Source organism: Quercus lobata, chromosome 3 (genome assembly GCF_001633185.2).
Source record: "Quercus lobata isolate SW786 chromosome 3, ValleyOak3.0 Primary Assembly, whole genome shotgun sequence".
In the NCBI taxonomy this organism is placed as follows: Eukaryota; Viridiplantae; Streptophyta; class Magnoliopsida; order Fagales; family Fagaceae; genus Quercus; species Quercus lobata.
Window position 1 is genome coordinate 35,499,435 of NC_044906.1, and position 22,690 is coordinate 35,522,124.

General features: G+C 34.7%; 1 protein-coding gene and 1 pseudogene across 1 annotated transcript; one reads left to right on the top strand and one right to left on the bottom strand.

Moving 5' to 3' along the window:
- Positions 1-6,531: 6,531 nt before the first annotated feature.
- Positions 6,532-9,356, top strand: LOC115981580 (1-aminocyclopropane-1-carboxylate oxidase homolog 4-like). The gene is made up of 3 exons (XM_031103847.1): positions 6,532-7,025; positions 8,278-8,665; positions 8,931-9,356. The coding sequence occupies exons 1-3, from the start codon at positions 6,568-6,570 to the stop codon at positions 9,177-9,179; spliced, it is 1,095 nt and encodes a 364-aa protein (XP_030959707.1). The 5' UTR covers positions 6,532-6,567; the 3' UTR covers positions 9,180-9,356.
- On the bottom strand, positions 9,091-13,705 carry LOC115981579 (annotated as a pseudogene).
- Between the last annotated feature and the right edge of the window lie 8,985 nt (positions 13,706-22,690).

Genomic DNA, 22,690 nt, shown 5'->3' on the forward strand with positions numbered 1-22,690 from the left:
CTATCAATCTTTCTATGATTTTAGTTTGAATCTTTAATTGTTTCCTTTTGAAATGTTTTTGTGGAATTTATCACGATGATATATTGGGAAGCATTCTTCTTCTTGTATTTTCAAAGTTGAAAGTGTCTCTGACTTCATTGATAGTTAGGAACACAAACACACTCAATTTCTACTCAATTTTCAATTATATATAGCTTCACTTGTGGCTGCTTACCTGGCCTTTGTGGTAGCAGCCTTTATAATAGTTCTGTGGCAGGCTGTGCATCTGATTAGATCATATTAACTAGTTGGTTCAAGTTGCAGTATCTTGTACTTGCTTTTGTCCACAGTTATGTAACTTGATATGGTTCTAAACAAGCCCATTGTTAAGCTTTCCTAGAGTTGGAAGTTGTAGTAGCAACTTTGATTTGTGGGGATTTAATTGGTTGAACTGAACATGAAGGTTCTTATTATAGAGTATTATGGAGCTTTGAAATGGTATTGTAATTCAGCATTTCAATCTAGTTGTAATCTGTGCATTATATCATGTTCGTGTTCTTGTTCTTGTTATAGTTCATTGACTGCTATCACATACTTATTTACTCTAGTTGTAATTATTTACCCTTTTTATTGGTTCTAATTTTATATTGAACTTTAGTTTACTGTACATTATCTACTTATGGACCCACAACAATACATACAAGGGCAAATTGATGTTAACTCTTCTTTGTTGGGTGTATCCCAAAATAACCCAATTTCTTCCCCTGAAGTTGAGATCACCACCTCCAATAAACCGCTGAGACGAGGTACCAACTTTAGTGTAGAGGAGGATAATATCCTTGTTTCGGCATCACTCAATACTAGTATTGATGCTGTGCATGGTAATAAGTTGAAACAAGAAATATTCTAGGGAAAATTTTGGCAATACTTCTATCAATATAGCCCATCTGACACCACACGGACTGTTGGCTCCCTATCAAGTCGATGGGGAATGATTAATAGGGAGACAAGTAAATTTTGTGGGTTCATAGCTGCACTTGAAGCAACCCCTCATAGTGGTACAACCGAACAAGATAAGGTATAATTGCAATAGTTTCAAAATAGATATTCACCAATAGTTTGAAGGTATTAATTATTTGCATTTTCTTATAATTTTTTTAGATTGAAAATGCAAATGCTATGTATATAGAAAAAGTCAAAAAAGACTTTCCATTTGAACATTGTTGGCATGTGTTAAAGCACCAACCGAAATGGAGCATACCTAAGGAATACTCGAGAGTAGTGCTACCTCCAACTCAAGATTCAATATCTATTGCCGATTGGGATGACGTGTCCTTAGTTGATGACACTACCAACTTTGAGAGACCAATAGGTAGGAAGGCCGAAAAGGCCAATCAAAAGAAAAAGGCTAGTGGGAAAAATGTTGGAGAATACTTGACAAACAAAATGAAAGTTATTGAGGACTTACAAGTACAAGAAAAAGAGAGTCTCCACATCAAAGCGGAAAGGGTTCGATTGGAAGAGTTATAAGGAAAGAATTGGATTGGAAGAATTGAGGGATAGGGATAGAGTTTGATTTGAGGAGAAAAGAATTCAAATGGGAAAGACTTAGAATTGAAAGAGAAAAGTTTCGTATCAAAAGTATGATAGAGGATGAGAGAATTATGACCTTGGACACAAGTGGCATGTCCGGACCACCAAAACGTTTTTATAAACAACTCCGAGAGGGAATCCTTGCAAGACAAGCATCAAGTAAATAGTTGGTAGTTGAATGGATTTATTTTGGTAGTAGTTAGACCAACCTTGTTATGTTAGAAAAATGGTTGATGCATTTTGTTGTGTTAGATCAACCTTGTTATGTTAGAAAAATGGTTGATATATTTTGTTGAAGCTTAGATCAACTTTGTTACGTTAGAAAATGATTAATGTATTTTGTTATTTTATATTATATATAAAAAAGAAATGTATTAGATCATTGTGTTCTTTGATATTTACTTGCTTCTCTTTAATTGAGATTTTGAGATTTTGGTGCCATTTAAATAATTGTATTTTGTAAAGTTAATTGGACTTATGAAGTTGTTGGCAATGACAATAAATTTAGATTTGGAATGAGAGTTTATTTCAGAGTAATTATGAAAGTGTATGACTTTGTGATGTTCATTTACTGGTTGTGTATGAGGGTGTGCATGTGTATCTTGTTGCATTATTTCAGAGTAATTATAAAAGGAAATGCTGCCATCTGGCTATAGGATCTGCTTTGGTGGGAAAAACAAAACTAAGAAGCAAGACTTCATCATTTTAAATGATTCAAAAATTGAGGTATCATTTACTAACGAATTCAGATAGGCAGTGATAAGATAGGTGAAGCCATTTTCTCAGAAAGTGTTGTTGTCTTGTAATTTTCTCATACAGTGACAAGATACTTTCTTATTTGTTACATTTTCTTGGCAATCACTATTTAAGAATTGAGATTAGGATGTATCTCCCTGTAAACTTGTTTTGAATTCCATCCTACTTTTTCTGCACCTTCATTTCTTTTGGCATTTACAAATCCAAGCAGTTTACAGGCATTTTACTCTTGCAAAATGTCTCCTGTACTCATTGGTAAACTGTAAGAGTTGCATCTGTCTCGTGTGCGCATCACAAGGCCATAACAATCATTGCATAAGTCATTGAAAGACATTCTTGAAATTTCATTGTCATTGCGTAATTATGAAATGATGTGTAAGATTAAATTGTAATTACTTTTAGACCAATAGGCACTCCTTTCTTTTGATCTGCAAAGTTAATGAAAAATACAAAGGACATTACAAAATTTTCTTTTCAACAATAAAACATTTCCAAATATTATGTTTGTTTTTCTTCAGTATTCCATTATAGTAACTTCTTTGTGTAGTTTTGCACTTCTAGTTTTATTCTCCTTTTCTCTTTGCATTGATAGTAAAAGGCGGGAGATGGTAGATACTAAAAAGAAGAAAATGAAGAAGTCGTCACATTTTCAAGGGCATAATTATTTAAAGGTATTGATACAGGATTCAAATGGTCAATATTGTAATCTATGGGAGATTAATGCTATTCTTGGTCATTGCTCACTCTCTCTCTCTCTTCTTTACTTGCTTAAAATCATGTTTATGAAACATGACTCTCTTTCACTTCTAGTTAGGTGACCACTTCACACACCACTGTTACAATGAAGACTTTGGGAATGCCAAACATTACAATTTTTCAATTGGCAGCACTAAATCAAAACACATTTGTTATCTTATCAATGATTTGCTCTTCATTTGTTGTCTTGAAGGTAGTATTCATGAGTAGCTCTTTGTTTCACAAATTGCTTCTTGATGACTCCAATGAGGATGAAATAATAAAAGAAGTTGTCATGGATTCAACATCATGAAAACATCGTTCCTATATTAGACGTAACCATTTGGCGGGCCATGAAAGGCTTTACCTTGACTACTTTGCCGACTCGCCAGTTTATCCAGAGAAAGTATTTTGGAGGAGATTTCGGATGAGCCATTCTCTTTTTCTCAATATTATTTCTAAGGTAGAAGCTCATGGTCTGTACTTTGTCCAAAAAAGAAATGGTGGCAAAAAGCTTGGGTTATCTTCCTTTCAAAAGATCACTACTGCACTCAGGATGCTTGCGTATGGAGTAATGGGTGATTTTATGGATGAGTATGTGTGGATTGGAGAAACCACTACCTTACAGAGTTTGGAAAAATTTGTTACTCTTGTGGTTAATACTTTCTCTAAGGAATATTTGAGGAAGCCAAATAATGAAGATATTGCTAGATTGTTAGCCCATGGCAAAAGATGTGAATTTCCAGGTTTGTTAGGTTTAATTGATTGCATGCATTGAAAATGGAAAAATTGTCCATGTGCATGGAAAGGTCAATATTGTGGTCATGTTCGTGAGCCAACTATTGTTTTGGAAGCAATGGTATCATATGATCTTTAAATATGGCATGCATTTTTTGGGTTACTTGGATCAAATAATGATATTAATATGTTAGAAACGTCACCTATTTTTTCTGAGCTAGCACAAGGATGTGCTCCTCCAGTTAATTACTCAATTAATGGTAATAACTACAACATGGGATATTACCTTGCTGATAGAATATATTGAAAGTGGGCAACATTTGTGAAGACAACTGCAACTCCACAAGGAGAAAAAAAAAATATTTGTAAAAGCCTAAGAGGCGTATAAAAAGAATGTTGAGTGTGCATTTGGAGTACTACAGGCATGACTCGCAATTGTTCATAGACCTGCACGATTTTTCTATCTTGAAATGCTCCAAAAATTTATTAAAATGTGCATAATTCTCCATAACATGATTGCTGAAGATGAGCGAAATGAAAATAAAGCGGTAGACTTCAATTATGAACAAATTGATGAAGTGAATAATCCTCCTATACAAGTGTCACATGAGCATGCAAATGGATTTATGGCATTTATCCAAAGTCATCAACACATTAGAGACCAAGAAATCCATTATCAACTCCAATCAGACCTTATCAATCATTTATGGCAATTACATGGCGAGTCATAGGAACTTCAAGTGTGTGAGTTTTTATTGTATTTTCATATGAGTTATGTATGTGAACTTTTATTAAACTACACTGCTAAGTTCTCATCTTAGAACAGTCTCAAATGAATAGCCTAGATGAGAACATTTACTATCACTAAGATCTAAAATTACACTCCCTGTGCTGTCTGCCTTATTTTGCATGATTTACTCAATTAGCTTCTCAGTTAGCTCTCACAAATTGTTGTCTGATCATAGCTTATAGTTAGATTATTGCCTTAATATTATGTGAATATAGCCTAGTTAAGACCAAGAAATTTCACTATGATTTGAATTCCACTCTCTGCCTAAACATTGTACTATTATAGTATTATTACATGAGACTTGTGCTTGTTTCTTTATATCTATGAACAACTCAAGTTTTATCTTTAACTATAAATAATTTTTCACAGATAACTTGGTGAAGCATTTGCTGCTAAAGACACCTTAAAAGTAACATTCAAATCTGAAGGCAAGGGCAGGTTCAAGACAGCCAGCTTAAGTTCAAGGCACTGTCTGAATTAGATTGTTGATGAGGCCCAACTTCTACTTCAACTAGTTATCTAAACTATTTGAATTCTGTTTTACGGTACTAGTAATATTCTGTTATCACTTGGTATCAGAATAGAAAGCTATGTGATTTCTATTTAGAGAAAAATGTAATGGGAAGATCTTGTGTATGTGATCCATGTAATAATGCAGACTTGGCAAATGAAAATTTTTGAGTGACATGCATATGTAGAGGCTTTATTTTGAAGGTTGTTGCTGGGTACAACTCACGTGGGAGTTAATGGTAGTTATTTGAAAATATAAATAAAGAATAAAAGAAGAATATTTAAATAAAGTGACAAAATAATAGAACTTTTGATATTTGGTAAATTGTAAAGTGATATGTTAAAATTGATAACATAAAATTTTAAAACGGTAAATGCTAAAATATTTAGCAATGAGAATGCTAAGAGCACTCACAGCAGTGGTGCTAAATAACTATATTACTATTTTTTAGCACCATTGCTCACAAAAGAAGAGCACAGCAGTGGAGTTATAAGCAAAATTTTTTGCTTCTCAGCTATAGTGCACATCTATCTTTGGATGTGCACTGTAGCTCAAAGGTCAAAAAAAAAAAAAAAAAATTGTGTTCACACTATTATTAGAATATATATATATTTTTTCTTTTCTTTCTCCTCCTTCCCTATTTCTACCCGTTGCTCCTCTCCTCCTTCGCCATTTTTTTTTCTTTCTCCTCCTTCCTCCACTCGTCGCCAACCCAAGCCCCTGCCCAGCGTCAATTGCCTCAGACCCATGCCGCCATCCGCCTCAGACCCACGCCACCAATCGCCTCCAGCCTCGTGGATCAAAGTGGCTTCCCTCACCTCCACTCTGCCGCTGGGTCGTGGTTGTGCTCCGATGTGCGTTGGCGTTGGTTGTGCCGTGTTTTGTGGTATCGGGTTGAAATTGGTTTTGCTCCTATGTGCGTTGGTATCGGGTTTGTTTTGTGCTGCTATGTTGGCGGTGGTTGTGCCGTGTTTTGTGGTGCTGTGGGTTTTTTTTTTTTCTTGCTGTGGACTGTTGGTGGTGGTGATGGTGGTGGTGGTTATTGTAGCTGTGGTTGTGGCTGTGGTTGATGGTAGAGTGGTTGTGGTTGGTGTTGTGGATGTTTTTTTGGGTAGTAAAATATATTATTTTATTGTAGTGATTATATTATTTTATTGTGATGTTTATATTATTTTATTATATTGAAAGGTAAAATAGATTTACTACTACAGTATATATGTAGGTAAAATAGATAAATTAACTTTTGATAGAGTTAAAAAGTTAAATTTTTAACTTCACTGCTGTGAATGCTCTAAAAAACAGGCACTCTAGATGATTCCTCAAACAGTGTTGAAAATTGTGTGGTTGGTCGGGTGCCATAACTTTTGTTTTACCACCTCATAAAAGCTTGACTTTACGCACACATTACATAAGAAGAAAAAAACACAACCCGCAACAACTGGAGAGAGAAAGAGAGAGAGAAGTCATGGCAACCAACGTTAACGACGAAGAATACGACAGAGTGAAAGAAGTAAAGCAGTTCGACGAATCAAAAATCGGAGTTAAAGGCCTTGTCGACTCCGGCATAACCACCATCCCTCGTTTCTTCGTTCACCCACCCGATGTTCTGTCCCAACTCAAAGCCGGATCCAAAACCCGACCCGACCTCGTCATCCCCACAATCGACCTCTCTGGCGTTGACTCTCACCACAACCGCTCCCTTATCGTTGACCAAATCAGACAAGCCTGTTCAAGTTTCGGGTTCTTCCAGATTATCAATCATGGTGTGCCCCTGGGAGTTCTGGACCGTACGATTGAATCAATCAAAGGGTTCCACGAGGAACCAACGGAGATTAAGGCGCGGTTCTATACTAGAGGGCCAGGAACAGGCGTATCTTACATTTCTAACGTGGATTTGTACAACTCCAAAGCTGCAAGTTGGAGGTACGTATACAGTCCTCTTGTTTTTTCCTTTTTCTTTTTTACACTCGATATTATAAACTTCATATACACTCTCTTTAAAATTGTGTTTTAATTGAAGTCGTGTTTTGAATTAACTAAGATAAAATCATAATTGTTAACATAATAAGAGGTACCATTAAAAAAAAAAAAAAAACCGTTTTAATAGGTAATTGTCAAATTGTTTTTCAATCCCATATACTAATAGGAATTAGGGACATTTCAAACAAATTTTATTACTCTCTCTGTGTCAATATTTTGAAATAACACAATTTTCTTGTATTTTATTTGTTTAACAAATAAGGCTGACTAATTTTTTGGAATTTGTTACAACATAGAACTATATTGAAATTTTAGGGATGTTTTCCTTTGTGGGGGTCCGAGGGGCAACAAATTTTGCATTTCCAACGCTTGAGAAGAGTTTTGATAATACGAATAAATAATCATTTGATTTTGTCCAAGTTATATTCAATACATGCCCAAGTTAATTTTAAGTTCTATTCGTTTTGACTTTAAATTTTTTCCTAGAAATATATAATTTTCTTCTATTGTATTGTATTGTTGCATTGCAACTTGCAACATGCAAAATAAATTGTTTAAATTACATATTAAAACCCATATATTATGCTTATCAAAAAAAAAAAAAAAAATCCCATATATTATAGTTTATGCTTTAATGGAGTGTAACAACTTAAGCCTTACTTTTTTAGAAGTAATAAATTAAATCTTGTCATTTTAAAAAGTAAAATAATTTAAACCTCATCAATTTTTAGAGGAGGTTGTAGTGACGGCATAGAAAAGTATTTTGGGAACAATTTATTTAGTTGAAACTGAAATTTTTTTTCTGAAAGAACTATAAGTAAAAGTAAAAGTTAACTAAAATAGTAGAGTGAAACACATGAATAGTACAAAAAAGTGTAGTAAGACTTATAAATAGTAGTAAAAATAAACTAAGTAGTAAAATAAACTTGGTTTTTAAGCCAATGTCAAATGCAACTGAAGCCATGATTTATCTTGAAAATGTTTTATATTTTAAAAAAGCATAAAGCATTTTCCATCATTTTGCATTCAACATGAAAAACATTTTTCATTGACTAATGTTATCAGTTCTAAAAAACATAAATAGTATGAAATATATTTTTTGAAAAATATATGATGCCTTTGAGAAACATTATCTCGTAGTTAGAATTTTTGTAATTGTAATAAAATTCCTAAATTGTTATATTTGTACTGCTAGGGACACCCTTCAGCTTAGAATGGGCCCCAAGATGGCAGATCATGATCAAATCCCTGAGATATGTAGAAATGAGGTGATTGAGTGGGACCGAGAGATCAAACGGCTAGGAGAGGTTTTATCAGGGCTGATGTGTGAAGGGCTTGGAGTAGAGACATCGAGGTTGAAGGAAATGACATGTTTGGAAGGTAGAACAATGGTGGGTCACTACTACCCCAAGTGCCCACAACCTGATCTGACGGTTGGGCTTGCATATCATACGGATCCAGGGGTTTTGACTGTGGTGCAGCAAGACCATGTTGGTGGGTTGCAGGTTAAGTATGGTGAGGATTGGGTGGATGTCAAACCTGTTACTGGAGCTCTTGTTATAAACGTTGGAGATTTGCTTCAGGTAAACCAGTTTTATTCTTGTGAACAACATCAAACACTTCTTATTAGTGTGACCTAAATTGATTGGTTTATTTCTCTGCAGCTGGATGAAAGTAAAAAAAAAAAAATAATAATAATAATATCAACAAAGTTTTACAAAAGTTGACTTAAAACATATTGAACATTCTCTTTTGAGGTAAAAATAATTTCATTCAAATTAAACCTAAGAAAACGACTATTATTTAAATAACTGCTCCAGTTTTTTACTTTAATTCTATTTGTTTCAGATCATATCCAATGAAGTATACAAAAGTGCAGAGCATAGAGTCTTGGCCAACCCTTCCCATGAACCACGAGTCTCAATTGCAGTTTTCTTTAATCCAGGCAATAGGGATGACCTGTATGGGCCGCTGCCAGAGCTAATATCGTCAGAGAAACCAGCTCTCTATAGGCAGTTCACCTTGACAGACTTCATGACAAGGTTCTTCAAAAAAGAGTTGGATGGCAAATCTTTATCAAATTACTATAAGCTGTAAACATAGACAGCGAACAATATGAACATCAATACCATGCAAAAGATGCGTATGAGCTCTTTATGGTAAATTTAATGTTAATTAAAAACTCATTGCTTACAAGCCAATAAATAAAGTCACACTTCAAAGTTTCACAAATTGTAATGTCTAGATAGAAAGAGAGATCAATAATGTTTCATATTTTCTTCATGTCTTGTCATATTTTCTTTCCTTCTTGTTTCTATTGAGGCAAAAGTTTACAGAAACATAATTTCTGAAGCAAACAGAGCGTAAGGAGCCCTTGATGGGGAAGGAAAAAAAAAATTCTAGACCCCTTTGGAATTCCAGTAACCCCCTTCAACTGATTTCTCTTTGTGAATACTTTAATAATTCAAAAACAATGAACAAATATACCAAGATTTTGAATCAATTTGGCGTACCTGTGATTTTGATGTGGTGGCAATTCTTTCATCTTTAACCATTCTTGCAATTAATCAGGTACAGGAATATTCCCTTTTGTTTTAGTCTGTACTTGCTCAAACCATTCGGCCATCTCTTCATCATCTGTAGATTCAGGAAAATCCAACATTCTCGGAAAACCTGTAGACCTAAATTCATCAAGTTCTAGCCTTGTCCTTACGGTGCTTTTGCTCCTCTCTAGCATCTGCGATTTCCATTTTTCTCTCCTCTGTGCATTTTGAGACAAATCACTCTTCCCCCCTGCAATGGGAAAATCTACAAATCCAGAATCCTCATTCCATGAGCTTGAGCCATCATGAACTTCACTATTATCCTCCACAAATCTCCACATATTTGAACCTCTATCTCGATTTCTATTTTGTCCAACAGATGGCTGATCATTAATCTCAGTCTTAACTTTGACAAAACTCATGCCACTCTTGTTATGGTAACCCCCTGTATCATGTGGAGGTTGGGCAGAAGTGTCTGAAGTATTCAATGCTTTTGGTCATCTGTAGTCACATTTCAAGCACACCATGTTTTTTCTGAAGTTGATATAGTTACACCTATACAATAACAGAAGTCTTACTAAATTTAGAACAACTTTTAAGGGTATCATTGAGTTCAAAGAATGAAGAAGAGATTGAATTAGGAAGAGATCTTACGAGTCACATTCCCACTCCCCCGGATTAAGTTGCCGCTTTGGAGGTTTCTCTTTGCATTGCAAACATCTTGTATTCTTTGCAAAATTTAAGAAATTGCACCTGTCCAGATTCCAAGTCTCAGTTAGATGCAAAACCATAACTAGTACAAATTTAAATGATCTGAAAAGCCATTACTTGTCACATATCCAGTCCCCCTTCTTTAAAGGAAGATGATCTTGATCCTCATGTAGTTGCCTTAGTCTTTCTTGGAATAAACCATCACAGTGCAAGCACTTAATATTTTTGGCAAAATTAAGGAAGTCACATCTGCAAATGAACAATAAGAGGAAAGGGTAATATATTGTGACAAAAATAGAGCAAGATTCAGTATTTTAAATATGTAAAGACTGGCAGTAGAATTACTTGGGACAAAGCCAGTCCCCTCGCTTCATTGGCACGTTTATGTGGCCATTTTCTCGCAGACTGGAGCAGCCTTGTGCTGATGCAACCCTTTTTAAGGGCGTGGCCTTTGGGAGATTGGAGTCAAGTTCCTTTGTGCTACACTCTACCATTTCTCTCAGCAGCCTTCTCACTGATGCTTTAACCAATTTGCTTAAACATGGCTTGTTATCCACCATACCAGTGATCGGATCAAGCCCATATGTTAACAAGAAACGCATGACATCCACGGTGCGTCCACCTTCGTCTTGACGTACCTTCACATACGCCCTCTCACAGTCTCTCCTTAAATTGCAAAAGCTGCAAACCTAATAAAATTTCTCATTAATATTAATGCAAAAAGTGCCTACTGAGCTCTCTTATAGAAAGTTAAGTTGGATACAAATATTTTGATTAAGAAAATATTACAAGTTTTATCAAGTAACACTATATTGATTTTATACAGGTAATCTTTTTTTTTTTTTTTTTTTTTTTAAATAATTTGTAAGCAGTTAGTTACATATGCACCCTCGAGTCTTGAACTTATGACCTCATTCTCCTTAGAGGTAATTTGAGGTAGAGTTCATTGGCTTATCAAGTTAATCAACTTAGAGGTACATATTGGGAAAATTCAGGACATACATTTCCTTCATCAATGCCAACATGTGCTCTCAGACGCTTCCCTGAGTTAACAACTTTCCTGTCTATGCTTGGACATCCGGACTCTGCAATGACCTTGATATCTTTCCTTGACAAGAACCTGACAGCAAAAGGCATTTAGTATATATTAAAATCTCATAAGGATGCAAATCACTAAATGAACATCCCACCTACAAACAGCAGAGATATTTATAGTTCATTGTTACATTCTAGTTTTTTGAGGTAACTGACTAGTTATAAATCAATACAGTACTGATTACCGCGATAACAAGAAACAATATGTTCATAAATGAGTGTAATTAAAATGAAAATGTTAAGATGAATAAGTGAAAATCCAAGTAAAGATGGGAGAAAAAATGAAGAAAATTGTTTAAAGACAGAAGTGGCTATTATTAATGAAAAGATATGGGAGATCACTCAATATGGACTGGTCATGTGCAAGGACAGTAATTAAAGCACTAGAGAGGAAGAGTAGTTTGATTCAAGTCAAGAGAACAAAAAGTAAAGGAGGCCTAAAATAACATAATTAGAAGTAGTAAAAAATGGACATGATATTAAGGAAGTAACATATACTATGAGTTCGGATATGATAGAATGATGAAGAAGAATATGTGTGGTTGACTATGATTAGTCTATTAAGGGTCCATAGTCCACTCCAAAGTTTTGCTTAAGGCTTTTCTTCTTCTTCTTCTTCTTCTTGAAACTAGTTATAAATCAATATTTCAGATATGGTTAGTAAATACATGGGATTCAAGGCATCAGAACTTTCCCTAAGGAGGTAAAATCTCCTAAATACAAGGCTAAGAAAAATAGAGTTGATTTTCCAGACAAGACACCCCTAACTTAAAATTAGTTGGTATAGGGCTTCAATAATAGTATTTTCTCTTTGGACAAAGTTTTGCTCCAAACATGTTTCAAGCTATCTTTTCAAACTCATTACATATTATAAAACTATGCACGTGTATTATTTAAGCAAGTCACATGACTCATTAATAAAGTAATGCGACTAAAACTACACATGAATGGCTTCTTCAATTGCCATATAGTTGGTTGGAGCAAAAAAGCTCCAAATATTTTTGGAGCCAAACTTTTTTTTTTCTCTTTATACAATGGAAAGTAAACGAGTCTTTTGCTTTTAGTTGTTTTTTTCTTTTTTTGGACAAAAAATCTCTTCCTTTCTATAACATAGGAACCATATAAAAGCTCTGAGATACCCTGTCCTTCTGTACATAACATTAAAGACTACTAACCATAGCAGCTCAGACACTAGGGATTGTGAAAACAGGAAACATTACCTTGGTCCAGCAAGTGCAATTACCTGTTTTTCCTGAAAAAATCTTTCTTGCTCTTTCATCGGGATAAATAATTAAAGCAAATGGATTTGAAATTAAAAAGGGCAACGATGACCTCTCTAAAACTCAAAACTCTCAAAATCAACCTGCAAAGTCGTGATATTTGTTCTCTCAGTAGTAAAGATGCATTGCCATTAGTTATTACAGTATTATCCACATCACAAGTGCTAGCAAGCATAGCATAATATACCATGTGTTTCATATGGCTCCAAAATCAAACAGGTTGCGTGCACACTTAAACCCAGATAAAAAACCAATCATACATTTTTGTCATTCAAAAACTTTAAACCGAACATACTTCAAAACCAAACCTTTAAACCCGAACAATCATAGAAAAATTAAAATCTAAACGAAACAAATTCACAAATCACAATTTAATCAAATTCTTCCACTTAATTAAATCCCTCATTACCTTATAAGATCAAACCGATCTCGCGCGAAATTAAGGCACGCAGTCCCTTGGGATCCATTTCGCCGTTTCGAAATGGGTTTCCATTGCTTTCAAAGTAACCTCTCTTCAACAAGCATTCCATCAAGTCCACCCACTCGGGCCATGGGTGCGATATCTGAACCGTCGTTCTCTCAGCCTTGGTGGGTCCGCTCAGATCGAAGATAACTTCAGGTTCAGTAGCTGATTGGGTTATTTGGTTTATGGGTTTCGAAGATTGGAGCTCTTCAACTTCGTTCATAATGAAATCTAGCTTGGATTTTGGACCAGTGTGAAGAAGGATTGAGCTGGGTGTGAACATTTGAGCGTTTTTGAAGCGGTTTCTGAATGTAAGGAAGAGAATTCCATGGATGGTTCTGAAGAGCTTATGCATTTGGATAATGTTCTGTTCTGACTTCTGAGACTTGTAAAATATTTGGCGGGAAAGTGAGGATCCAACCGTTAGTTTCGTTTGGACTATGTTTCGAACTTCGAAGGTTTGGCTTGCGACCGCTAAAAATAGTAAAAAGAAGAATAAAGAACAGGTTGTGTCGGGTGTCGCTGTGTGTGTGTGTGTGTGTGTGTGTGTGTGTGTGAGAGAGAGAGAGAGAGAGAGAGAGACTGTAAAGTGTAAACTTTGATGGGAGTAGGGATGTGCGCGGTTCGGTCGGTTCGGTTTTTTTCAAATTTATTATCGAACCAATATAGATCGGTTTTTTCATAATTGAAACTGATGCACACCGATTATGGTCAGTTTTCCGATCTATAGCGGTACGGTTTTTGTAGTTGGTTTAATCGGTTTGGTTGGTTTGAATATATAAAAAGAAAATTGTTTTTTTTTTAATTAAAAAAATTGGGCTTCAAGCCCAATATCAATTCACATGTTCAAGAGTTCACACAAAACGTTCAACTGAAAAAATTTTCACACATCAACCTGTTCACAATTCACACTTAAAAAAAAACTTCGTCCATTTATACAAACTTCTTTTTTAAAAACCTTGTTCACAGTTCACACATAAAACTGTTTTTTTTTTTTTTTTTTTTTAATTAAAAAAATTGGGCTTCAAGCCCAATATCAATACACAACATGTTCAAGACTTCACGCAATGTTCAAACTTCAATTGACAAAATTTTCACACATCAACCTGTTCATAGTTCACACGTAAAAATAACATTGTCCATCTTCACACATAAACAGCTCCTTGCCCAAATAACTCAACTTGAAAACAATTAATATATAAGCAAATGCATTAGAAATTTAGAAACTACAAACAAGCGTGGACCCACGACCCTAATCTCCTGCTTGCACTAACCAGCGCTTTTGACATTGATCTCTTGCCTGCACTCACCCATGACCCAAGTGGTTACTGAAGATTAAAAGCAATAGAGAATGATTAACATCAATAGAGTTACCAGCGGTCTAGCAGTAGCTAGTGGTGATTGGTGAGCCGACCAAGCCAAGAGCAGCGAGAGGCAAGACGTAAGAGCAAGAGAGAGACTGAGGCATCTAAGACAAAGAGAGTTTTTTTGAGACTAAGAGACTTAAGTGATCTAATGAGAAAAATATATATTTTTACTAGGGCTGAAATCAAAAAACCTAGCTTAAAACTACACCGTTTTGATGATTTTTTTTTTTTTGGTTAAATTACTAAGTGAAACGACCACGTTTTGTTATTAAAAAAAAAAAAAAATAAGTAAAATGTATCGGTCGGTTTAGGAATGAAATCGGTTTTGGATTTGCAGCTCCGACAGTAGCATCGCACCGACATCGGAACGGGCTTCACACTTTGAAAGCCGGCCTCGGCTCATTCGGTCAGCGGTAGAGTCGAGACGGTGTCGTCGGCGTCGATCGGTTGGGTCGGCTCCGGTGACGTTTTGCTCACCCCTAGATGGGAGTATGTTTGGAAACAAGAGTGATTCCAGACTCAGATTACATATCCTTTATTTGTACCTTTTTTTTTTTTATAACCAAAAAAAAAAGCAAACAAACAACTTATCGATTTATAGGTCTATCCGTATTTTTTCACATGCCAAAATAAATGAACAAATAATATTAAATATAAAAAAAATATTCAAAAATAAAAATTAAGTATATATTTTCTTAAATTTATACAATTTAAAGTTTACTGATGTTATTGATAGAGATAAATCCCAAAGCAGACAAATCCAATTAACAAAGACAATCATAAGTGACGGAGTCGCCAAAAGAGACGGCCTAGTTGTTCTACCAACCAAAGAACTAGCAGATGGACTTATAACCTGGACATAAAGGCAGGGCGACTGATGGACTCCTTAAAGTAGACAGATCCATGGGAGACGGTTTGTTGAAGCCACGTGGCACCTATGTGGCATGAGTGGTCTCCAAGAATCTTAATATGGAAATATCTTGCATTCTACGCCCAACTATAATCAGAGGAATCCCTACAAGGAAATGATCTCATAAAATACAAGTATTGATGAGAATATTCTCTACAAGGAAATACCTTCTCCACCAAGAAACGGATGTCAGCTGTAATACCCCAAATTTTGATTTTATGATTATCACTGTACCTTGTCAATTTTAATATAGAGTTGATGTACTATATGTGTGTGCACAGTAAGATGGGAGTAGACAATTTTGTGGTGCTACAAATAGGTGAGAAAATTAAAGTTTTAGTGCATACAAATTTAGTGAGGCAATTAACATAAATAAATAAATAAAAAGAAAAGAGAAAGATGTTTTATGGGCCTCTTGGAGACTAAAGAGATAAGCTTAAGTGGATTTTAAACTCCAGCCTGTTACCCCACCAAGCCCGCATCTCTGATGTGTTAAAATATAAGTTGGAGGAAAAGATAATTAGGGTTTGGGATAAGAAGGGTTTCATCACTAAGGAGGCTAGAAGGTGTAATTTTTCCTTGGAGTTAATTAAAGAGACAACCAAAGAATTTTAGGTATGATTTTTCAATTGTTAGAATCAAAGAATCAAAGGTTTAGAATTTTATCATGGATTACAATCTTAATATATGTATAGAACTTTCATGTTTTTGTTAGGGTTAATATGTATTAAACCCCAAGTTGCCCACTGTGTGCATTCTAGTACAAGCTGTGAATTGAGAAAGGTTATGTACATGGCTTTACATCTCCTTTTGGTTATATGTATATTAAATCGTAGGTAGCCACTGTGAGTATTTTAGAACAAAGCCACGGATTACGAAACTCAATTCATTTATATAGCTTTAAGTCTTCATTGGTTTATATATATATATATATATATATATTTATATATATATACTACATTCTAGAATTGGCCACCGTGTATATCCATGAACAAGTCACGGATCAAATCTTCAATCTTGAGGCTTTCACCCTTTTCAATTGTGGTTATATATATATATATATATATATATATATATATATTAGGATGGCTGTAAGGATTTCTATTGTGGTTATATATATTAGGTGGCTTTAACGTTTTTGGGGTTATGTAGATTAACTTAAATCCTAAAGTATTAGCTGCTGCCCCGGAGGTTTGATAAATTCAAGGAAACATATTCTTGGGTAGAGAAACTTTAATTTAATGTTAAAGTGTTATTAGTTTAGCAAAGTATTTTCCTAGTGAGTTAGTTTGTATAATTCGATAAATTTTATATTTTGTGGTGGATAGTAAGTAATTTCTATGATTGAATATAGGTCTTATTTAAGAGTGTTTTGAAACTTTTGGGAGGTTGTTTCGGCTGGACTTTCGGAGAGATTCAAGTGTTGTAAGTAAATATGCATAATATGCACAAGTTTTGTCCATTAGGTTCATAGAAGTTAAAAGTTTTCAAAAGTTTTGTATTTCAAACTTATATTTTCTAAATTTTGTCAAAAGTATTTTTGTATCATTGAAAGAGAAATTTCGACTATTAAATAATGTTTTAAAGAGATACTTCAAATTTTAAATAAGTTTTGAATGTCCAAACCTCATTTAAAAGATGATTTCTAAACTAAACTATTTTCCGTAAATAATTGAGTTTCAATGTAAGTTTTCTAAAAAGGTCCTTGTTCTTTAGATTTGTTAAAACCAAGTGATTTCAAGGTCATATTTGTATTCACCAAATGGTATTTAAAATGTTTCTTTTAGCAAATTTAATTTTCAGATTTACTCAAGAATTGTAATATATTTACATAAACTCCTCAGTCTCTATTCGTTCCCCAAGAGAGTCAAGCATCCTTTGATTTATGTTCTATTCAATATTGTGATCTTTGATATGCCTCTGTATTTGAAAAGAAATTGTTAATATCAAGTAAATTATTATATTTTGTATAAACTTTGCTTTGTGATATGTGACAGTGTAAACCTAGCTCTGATACCATATGTAACGACCCAAGGAAAAGCACTAGCTACATCTGCACTATACCTCAAAATGACTAGTCACAATTGAGGCTCCTTGTATTTGTTAATAAAGCCCAGTTCAAACTAGTAAATACTCGATGTGGGACTCATCACACACCCACACACATCACACAATCAATCAAATTGGGGTATCACAATAGCTCTACACTACTATAAAAAAACCCCCTAAAACCCTCATAAATTAAGATACGCATGATTCCCAGCTCTGGCACTCTAGAGTTTTAGAAATTCTCTTTCTAACTTAACCTTCGGAGGGTATTTGGCTGGTACCACACTAGTACTCTTCGTAAAGTCTTCTCTGTGTTTTTGTTTTGCAAGTTCCGTCAAGAGAACGTGAGGACCATTTAACTCACTAATGATTTTTTGGATCATCAATTGGCGCTGTTTGTGGGGAATCGCAATAGTAGCCATATTATCGCTTCCCAAACAAAGAGTTATATGGTACTCACACGCTCGATGGCAACCAACAACAATAAAAAAGGTGAACCACGCACTATTGCCCTTGAAAGGCAAGTACAGACTTTAACTGCAGCTATGGAACGCCTTACTAAGCAAAACCACAACCTGGAAAAATAACTGCATCAAAGGAACGCTAGGCCCAATAATTAGGGAGAGGAGCAAGAGGGTACTAGCCCCCAGAACACCGCCGAAAGGCGGAATTGAGAAGGACCGGAGGGCAACAATGCCTTGAGCAGAAAAAAGCGACAGGACACCAGCTGTCCATTTGTCGCAGACACGGCATCACCGCACATGGTTGCAGAGATGCAGATAATGAAGGAGAGGATGGACTTCATGATGAATTCCTTTAAGGTACGAGTGTCAAATGACCTTGATGAGCTAGTCCATTGGACAGATTCGCCCTTTACAATGCCCGTCACTACGTTCCCCCTTCTAGCAAAGTTCCGTATGTTGCAGATAAAAGCCTATGACAGATCTAAGGATCCCTTGGATCACATGGAGTCATTCAAAACCTTCATGCAGTTACAAGGTGTTTCGGAAGAGATCATATGCCGAGCTTTCCCAACTACACTGAAAAGTCCTGACAGGGTATGGTTTAGCAGATTGACACCTAACTCCATTAGTACCTTCAAAGAGCTAAGTGTGTAGTTTGCATCGCACTTTATAGAGGGGCACAAGTACAAGAAATCCACTGCGTGCCTGACAAGCATAAAGCAATGAGAGGACAAGAAACTGAGGTCCTACATAGCACACTTCAACAAAGAAGCCCTTTCAGTAGATGAATCTAATGACAAAATATTTGTTGCTACTTTTACCAATGGCTGGCAGAAGGGGAAATTTTTGTTCTCCTTATACAAAAATGACCCAAAAACCATGTTAGGTGTACTTTATTGAGCTACTAAGTACATGAACGCAGAAGATGCATTACTGGCCCAAGAGAAAAAACCCAAGAAAAGGGATATGCCGGAAGATGCGCGGCAGGAAAGAGGGCGGAAGATGACTAGGACCAGAGACCGACATAAGGATAGGCACTCCAAACTGCCCGCTAAAAGGTTTACTAATTTCACCCCACTAACTATTCTGATCAATTAGGTCCTGATGCAAATTAAGGATGATACGACCTTGACGTGGCCTAGCAAGTTAAAGGGAGATCCCAACAGGAAGTCCAAAGACAAGTACTATAATTTTCATCGTGACCATGGTCACGACACATCTGAATACTATGACTTGAAGCAACAAATCGAAACCCTCATCAGATAGGGAAAGCTACAACAATTCATCAGCAAAGAAAGAACAAATAACAACCTGCCGCAAGAACAGGCTGGTAGGAGGAATGACAAGCGCCCTAGACCGCCTTTAGGGGACATAAGAATAACAATAAGGGGCACCACAATATCGGGCTCAACCAGGAAGGCATGAAAAACCTACCTTAGGATGGTTCAAAACGTCCAACTAACGGGGTTCTGTTAGGGTTTATGCCCTAAAATCCAATTTATTGGCATGTCATAAATAATTAAATAGTTTAATTATATGAGACTATCTATAAATGAACTAATGAGACATTATCTTAGTCCATGAGATGCATAGTATGTGATTTATGTGAAAAGTCACAGAAGATATAAATCACAAGTTCTCTATAAACTTAGAATTTTAGTTTATAGTCAGTAATGAAATTGGGCATTTTATTTGAGAAGACTATAACATATCAACTAAGATGATTTATTTTGATCATGGAAGTGGAGACTTCTAATTGATATGTTGATATGTTTTAAGAGTTAAGACATATTGAACTGGACCGCTGTAAGATTTATTATTCTCTTAATGACTGTTAAATGAATAATAAATTTCATAAATTCTATTTACATAAACTCTAAATCCTGAGAGAATAATGAACCTGATTATGAGGTGTAGGTTATTTTGATATATTAGGAGTGAGATCTATAAAACACGATCAAAACCTCCGTATGTTGGGCAGCCGTATTTAGTGTTGATGGAACATATATTCTCAAGATGGAATTCATAATCTCTTAACGGAGATATAGAATATTTTCTTGAGATAAGTTTAATGAGTTTGGTTATTCAGAGTGTTGGGCCCAACCACTTTAGTAAGGAGTTACTAAAGTATATATTTATAAAATTAGATTTCATATATATATGATGAATAACATAAATGATTAACCAGGTATTCAAGGATTAAGATGTAGTAATCTTCAAAGTGGCAGTCAACATTAATGACTTTGTATTACTACAAATATTTTAATGAAGGGGCTGTATGTATAATAATGTCTTAGGATATAATTTATTAATAAGGTCTAGAGTGCAATTATATTCATATAGTGGTATTGAATATAATTAATGGTAACTTTGGACTTGTCAAGAGTTGACAGAAAAGCTCAAGGCTTATTGGAGCTAGAATCTTATTTGCTCCCTTTTGGTCCCATTCCAAGCCACGTACTAGAGCCGAATTGGAATGGCCTAAAAGGCTAGCCCAATTAGATAATCGGTTATATATATAAGGAGAGAAACATACAGAATTTTAATAAGGGCTTTCATTAAGATTATAGTAGGAATGAAATGGTGTATGTGAGTGTTGGACTCTCTTTTATTCTCTCTTTGGAAACTGATTGAAAAGACCACGCTTCTTGGGCATTAAGTGGAATTGCAGTGAAAATTAAAAGTTTTCCTAAGTACTTCTAATCTTTTTTTTTGAATTTCACCACACCAAGGTACGCATTCTATTCTTTGTTTTATAATTCAAGATTACATGTTATCTTTCATGAATGAAGTATAGATTCGTGTTTGTTGCTTCCGCTGTGTGTTTTGTATGAGATACAAAACTAGATTTTCCAACAATTGGTATTAGAGCGGTCTTCAATATCATGCTTGTATAACATGTGATTGAGTTTTAGAATCAAAGAAAACATTTTTATTTTTTGATGTTCTGGCATTCTGTAGTGATTGTTCTATATAATCACGTTTATAGAATTTTGATTTCATAATTTACTTTTGGTAATTGACTTAGCGTTGATGTGAAGTGAATTTCTTTTAATATGGATTTCCATTTTCAAAAGAATTTCTGTTGGCCATAGACTTCTAGACGATATTGTTTTATAACTGCCATGATAGAAGTATAAAACTTGTAAATGTAACGGTTTGGATTGAAGGCACTGTTTCGGGATAAGAATCTCTTGGACCACGGTCTAGTGGTTGATTCTCTTCAATAGGGGTTCTTTTGTTAAATTATTTGACAAGTCGAAAAGTGCCTGAATACTCCTTTAATACAGATGGCTAGTAATTCTAAAGATGTAGAATACCTCTTGTGTTTATGAATGATATTGTTACTCTCATGTAAATGCTAGGATTATGAATTTTATTCCTAATGAGATTAAGATTATGTTTTCAAAGTTTCTAGCATTATTATGGTTCTTGATCTTGAAAAACTTAATGTTTGATTTGTGAACCTTCATTCATAAATTCAAAAGGTGTTTTTGATGGAAAATAGCAAAAACTGTCAAAAACGGTTGTTGAAACTATGGTTTGATGAAAACTGATATTGATATAATGATGTTATTTAAATTTGAATTTAAGTATGTTGAATTGAACTTTAAGGCTATAACATCGATGAAATTCAGTTTTGATATCAAATTCTATCTATTATGCTTATATGGTGGTTGTTTGTTCTTGAAAAACCGTTGAAAACTGTCTACATCTACCTTTTAAAAATTGAAAATATGCATTTTCGCGAGTTACCTTCTTGCGAAGTTACTCACGAAAAATGCCTTTGAAGCACAAAACTTTTCGCGAGTAAGCTTTAATCACGAAACAGTCGCGAAAGTTTATGTCTGAATTTTGTGTTTTCACTATTTTACCTTAACCCATTTTCTCGAGAAGAGCTTAGTCGCGAGATTCTCCTGAAAATGCCTCTGAGGCTAAAGGTTCGAACAATCGAAAGCACTGAATTTTGAATTTTCACTTGTTTTTGACTAAGTGTTAAAACTTTGATTAAAAGCAAAGCTATGTGATTAATTTTATAGTCTTTAAAAGTTAAGGACATTTATTAATCATTATCTAACTAAAAGTACTAATAAGATCAAAGATGTTAGTTAAATAGAACTCTTAGTCCTAAATTATTTTATGATTAAAAGTCCTTAATTTATTTTAATTAGAGGTTTTTAATGAGATTAAAATTCTAATTAAAGTTATATAGTTTCTAATGAGATTAGAATACTTTATCTAGTAAATTAAGGATAGAGTTCTATATAACTAATTTTTGATTCATTAGTGTTTAAGCAATCCTAAATAGTTTAGGATTTCCATTTTAGTAAGATATTCTAATGAGATTAGAGTCTTTATCAAGTGCAAGGTTATTAGTTGTGATGGGATCACAATTATTTAAGAAAAACCCAAATAACGAGTGGGAGTGCTGAAATAACCCTTTTTGTTAAGTTTATTGTAATGTGAATAGATACCTTGTCTTGACTTCGAGTCTTGCATTCCAAGTGGAGGGTATTTACTTCACGGATTACATGATTAAACTTCTTTGTGATTGCGCGAATGTTCGTTACGATATTGTGACGTGACTTAGTAACATCACATCGAATTTAAACAATTAAACACATTTGATGTGTAGGGTTAAAATTGTGATGAGATCACAATGATTTCAGGACAATCTACTTGTTTTAAAATTTCTAGTGGGAGAGAGATACAAGGGTTGGATCTC

Excerpts from the sequence above, each read along its gene's own strand:
- LOC115981580 (XM_031103847.1), top strand. The coding sequence starts at position 6,568 with ATGGCAACCAACGTTAACGACGAAGAATACGACAGAGTGAAAGAAGTA. Across the intron at positions 7,026-8,277 it reads TCCAAAGCTGCAAGTTGGAG|GGACACCCTTCAGCTTAGAA; the intron begins GTACGTATACAG and ends TTGTACTGCTAG. Across the intron at positions 8,666-8,930 it reads ACGTTGGAGATTTGCTTCAG|ATCATATCCAATGAAGTATA; the intron begins GTAAACCAGTTT and ends TATTTGTTTCAG.